The sequence below is a fragment of the Alosa sapidissima genome, chromosome 9 (genome assembly GCF_018492685.1).
Source record: "Alosa sapidissima isolate fAloSap1 chromosome 9, fAloSap1.pri, whole genome shotgun sequence".
Classification (NCBI taxonomy): domain Eukaryota; kingdom Metazoa; phylum Chordata; class Actinopteri; order Clupeiformes; family Clupeidae; genus Alosa; species Alosa sapidissima.
The window spans coordinates 21,284,459-21,289,458 of NC_055965.1; the positions used below are offsets into that span (position 1 = coordinate 21,284,459).

The window sequence follows — 5,000 nt, forward strand, 5'->3', positions numbered from 1 at the left end:
TGGCTGCAAACGCTAAACTTTGTGAAGATACTGTCTGTATAAATCGTCTTGTAAGTAAACTACCAGTGCTTTTTCAAAGTTCTCAATGTCTCGTTTTAAATGTCAGGGCCCTCGGAAGTCTACCAATGAAGTGTGGAGATACATTGAGCCTCGTAAATGGTGTAAAACAGTGATTTATTTGCATGGCTAGCCCGATGCCGAAGCACCACCATTGAAAAAGCTGTTGGTAGCATCGGCTAACTAGCGCCAGATTTTGGAGTGCAGGAGACAAGCCGAGATGGGCTATGAGACATACGTTCACACTCGGCATCATGTTTCAACACACTTTAGGTCAATATCACACCGGAATTCTCCTTTAAAGTATACTCACCTCGTTAAAGTTCAGGTATGTTAAAGCATGCTCACCTCGTGAAAGTTCAGGTATGTTAAAGTATGCTCAGGTATGTTAAAATATGCTGAGGTATGCTAAAGTATGTACAGGTATGTTAAAATATGCTGAGGTATGCTAAAGTATGTACAGGTATGTTAAAATATGCTGAGGTATGCTAAAGTATGTTCAGGTATGTTAAAATATGCTGAGGTATGTTAAAATATGCTGAGGTATGCTAAAGTATGTTCAGGTATGCTAAAGTATGTTCTAGTATGCTCTAGTATGTTGAAGTATGCTGGTCTATGGCTATTCAACTTCATCACCAAGTGGGCCAGACAGAGGAAATACGTTAAGGGGTGTTGTGGAACTGTTTGTTGAGGTCCATTCGGCTATACTGAGGTGTGTTGCAGCGTGCACCAGTGTGGCAGGGTTACCTGGAAGCCCTTGGGGCTGAGGCTGCGAGGGTTGCTCTGTGCGGAGCGGACGCGCCCCTCCAGCCCCCTCAGGAGGGGTTCCGAGTCCCGCACGTACTGCAGGTCACGGGACGTACGCAGGTCCAGCAGCTCCATGGACTGGGTCACGTTCTGGACCTGCTCATTACGCATGCGCACACACACACACACACAGAGACAGACACACCCACACAGACAGACACACCCACATACAAAAACTAAATCAGCTTTATTTGGCAAAAGTCTTAAGATCCTTTCATGTGCATTACAGTGTATATAAATGCAGATGCAAAACACACACAACTGTGTGTTCAGACAGTAATGTGTGTTGACACATGTGCTCTTCCATTCGGCTGCACTAATGATCAGGTAAACACAGATCAGGATGCATGCCACGCATGGTCCCATGTGCACATTTATATGACAGCAGTATGCTTCTCCAATGGCTATAGCAAATAAACACACACACACACACACACACATATATATTAACCATACACAAATACAAACCCACACACATGCACATTAACAACACACATACACATTAACCACACACACACACACACACACACACACACACAAACATTAACCACACACACCAACACACACACATCCCAAACACACATACAAGCACACACACACACACTTATTTTGTGGGAGGTAGCATGACAACCCCTAAGATTAGAGTCAGGAGACAGACACAGACACACACACACACACACACACACACACAGATGCACGCACACAGGCATACAGTACACACACACACACACACACACACACACATAGTGCTAATGATGATTAGGTGGAACAGCAGTAGGAGGGCACAGCAGGGCAGATTTATCACTCGGTAGAACACACACAGCTAATTATTATTAATAATTAAACACGGACAAGCACAATCACACACACAATCATACACACACACACACACACACACACACACGCACACACGCACACCCGCACACACAGACACACGCACACACAGACACACGCGCACACACACACACGCGCACACACAGACACACACACACACACACACACACGCACACGCACACGCGCACACACACACACACACACACACACACACACACACACACACACACACACACACAGTACCTTTCAGAGTGAAGTCGTAGACTGCAAAGCAAAGTGTCCTTTCTGCCATTTGCACAGATGTGTGATTCGCTAACTAACTCGCATTATGACTCACAACTCTTATCTTGTCTTGAAAACACACTAGGCACAAGCCACAGCTGGAGCCTGTCAAACAGGCACTAACTGAACACTAGGCACAAGCCACAGCTGGAGCCTGTCAAACAGGCACTAACTGAACACTAGGCACAAGCCACAGCTGGAGCAAACAGGCACTAACTGAACACTAGGCACAAGCCACAGCTGGAGCCTGTCAAACAGGCACTAACTGAACACTAGGCACAAGCCACAGCTGGAGCAAACAGGCACTAACTGCACAACTCATCTGCTCTTCAAGTCCATTACTCAGGGAGTGCAGCTGTACTGAGAAGTCCGCCCACCCCTTGGCCAAATGGCATGATGACATTCTGTCCTGCTTGTTATGCTGTCTGAAGTGAAACTGAGTAAACGCATCCACGGCAGGAAACAGACAAAAATATACTATATAACATATGATATATTATAATAAGCATTCTTCAAAGGTCAATGCAGTGACCTACTGTATGGAAAAAAGACTAGATACATTATTTATATTAGGGGTAAGTAAATATAAACCTGAAAGGTCCACTTATCAAATTTCCATTTACTCTAAGGTCTGGGAGGTTTTTTAGGTAGGCTACAGAACTCCAAAAAAGAGAGCCAAAAAAAAGATCATTCACAACAGTGGACATCCTAGATTCTGCTGGACTCTCTCCACACACACAATGTTAAATTCATATAGAGTGTATTTAGTTAATAATGTATTTTTTAATGTATAGCATTTTACTAGTAATTACTAGTAGCTAAACATATTTAGTAATTTGAATGCTTCGGCATTCAAATTAGGCATAACACTTAGGCATAACACTTAGGCATATCTTTAATGTGGTGTGTAGGTCTAATTGAGTGCACATTGGTGATGAGCATAGATATACATACTGTCAGTATATATATATATATATCTATGGATATAATGTCAGTATATATATCTATGGGTGATGAGTAGGTGTAATTGAGTGCCTGTCACTTTAAGAAATACGTGAGAGTAATTAGCCTCCCTTCAGCCTGACGGTTTTAGGCTAGTCGCTAGTAAATAAAAGTTGTGCATAGTGCATAAGGATATGTGGATGCAATTCATTATGTTTTCTATGTCATTAGATAAAATAAATGTTAAAAAAACTAACAAGTCAAAGACAATCTTTCTGGGATCAAGTGTTGACGTGACCTGAGCTAGCAGGATAGTTACCAAGGAGCTCTTTCCAGATGTAAAAGTTTGCCATGGTTGCGTAGCCTATTTGCGTAAGCGCAAAGTGGTTCTCTCTCTCTCTCTCCGTGTGTGTGTGTGTGTGTGTGTGTGTGTGTGTGTGTGTGTGTGTGTGTGTCTGCGTCTGCATGAGGCTATGTTCAATTCAACTCGGTAGTTTATCCGTCCAGTCAATAGCACCGCATTCACGCCACTTCATGATTATATTAACGCCATCAGACAGGCTGTAAAAGTGTATGCAGGAATTTCTCGCGTTGTGATGGCTAGAGTTGCGGGACTTGAACAAATTATGCGCAATACCCACAATCCCACAGTGAAATTTAAGCCCTGAGTAGCATCACTCTCTATTTGCAAGGAGCTCTTCCAATGGTACATTATACTGTACCTCCATACACACTATACCTGTATATGTATGGTGTATGATACTAAGAAGCTCTTCCAATGGTTAATTATATCTCTATACACACTATACCTGTATGTACATGATACTAAGAAGCTCTTCCAATGGTACATTATATCTCTATACACACTATACCTGTATGTGTATGATACTAAGAAGCTCTTCCAATGGTACATTATACCTCTATACTGTACACACCATACCTGCATGTGTATGATACTGAGGACCTACATATGGACCAGATTCATGACTCAATCCTTGGTGACTGATATTTAGCATGGACGGTTATTGGTAAGGAGCCCTTGAAGGGACATAGTTGGAAATATTTTTAATTAAATTTATTATAATGATTAATATAATATTTTACTTATTATTTATCCAGAGTGACACGGATTCCCAGTGGGCTTGGGAATCTAAAAATGTCAAAATATAGTTTGTTGATAAGCTGAGTCTCTGGGGGCAGACTATAAAAACTAGACTGTGACCCTTTAATGTAAGCAAATTACAAGTACAGAGTGACATGTGTTTTTTAGCCAACTCAACTCATGCATCTTGTACTCTCTTGTATAATCCTGACGTATCCATAGCAATAAGCATTTCTGAGGTCTCAGAAAATGAGAAAGTTTTGTACAAAGTAGAAACCTCTAATTCTATGCTTGTGTGTGTGTGTGTATGTGTGTGGAGGTTAACATCACAGTTTTGCTGTGTTTAGCCTAACGCTGGATTATGTGTTTGTGTGGAGGTTGGCATAACAGTTTGGCTGTGTTTAGATTTATGATGTTCTGTGTGTATGTGTGTGTGTGTGTGTGTGTGTGTGTGTGTGTGTGTGTAGGTCTAATTGAGTGCACATTGGTGATGAGCATAGATATACATACTGTCAGTATATATATATATATATCTATGGATATAATGTCAGTATATATATCTATGGGTGATGAGTAGGTGTAATTGAGTGCCTGTCACTTTAAGAAATACGTGAGAGTAATTAGCCTCCCTTCAGCCTGACGGTTTTAGGCTAGTCGCTAGTAAATAAAAGTTGTGCATAGTGCATAAGGATATGTGGATGCAATTCATTATGTTTTCTATGTCATTAGATAAAATAAATGTTAAAAAAACTAACAAGTCAAAGACAATCTTTCTGGGATCAAGTGTTGACGTGACCTGAGCTAGCAGGATAGTTACCAAGGAGCTCTTTCCAGATGTAAAAGTTTGCCATGGTTGCGTAGCCTATTTGCGTAAGCGCAAAGTGGTTCTCTCTCTCTCTCTCCGTGTGTGTGTGTGTGTGTGTGTGTGTGTGTGTGTGTGTGTGTGTGTGTCTGCGTCTGCATGAGGCTATGTTCA

The 5,000-nt window shown here is 41.7% G+C and overlaps 2 protein-coding genes across 2 annotated transcripts in view; both read right to left on the minus strand.

The window, feature by feature from the left end:
• Window positions 1-5,000, minus strand: part of LOC121718035 (NACHT, LRR and PYD domains-containing protein 12-like) — a 1,225,568-nt gene that overhangs the window by 449,803 nt on the left and 770,765 nt on the right. The window lies entirely within an intron of this gene.
• Window positions 1-5,000, minus strand: part of LOC121719836 (noelin-2-like) — a 64,302-nt gene that overhangs the window by 30,609 nt on the left and 28,693 nt on the right. The window contains exon 3 of the mRNA XM_042105631.1: window positions 805-960. Within this exon, the coding sequence (XP_041961565.1) occupies window positions 805-960 (156 nt within the window). The remainder of the gene's footprint in view (window positions 1-804; window positions 961-5,000) is intronic.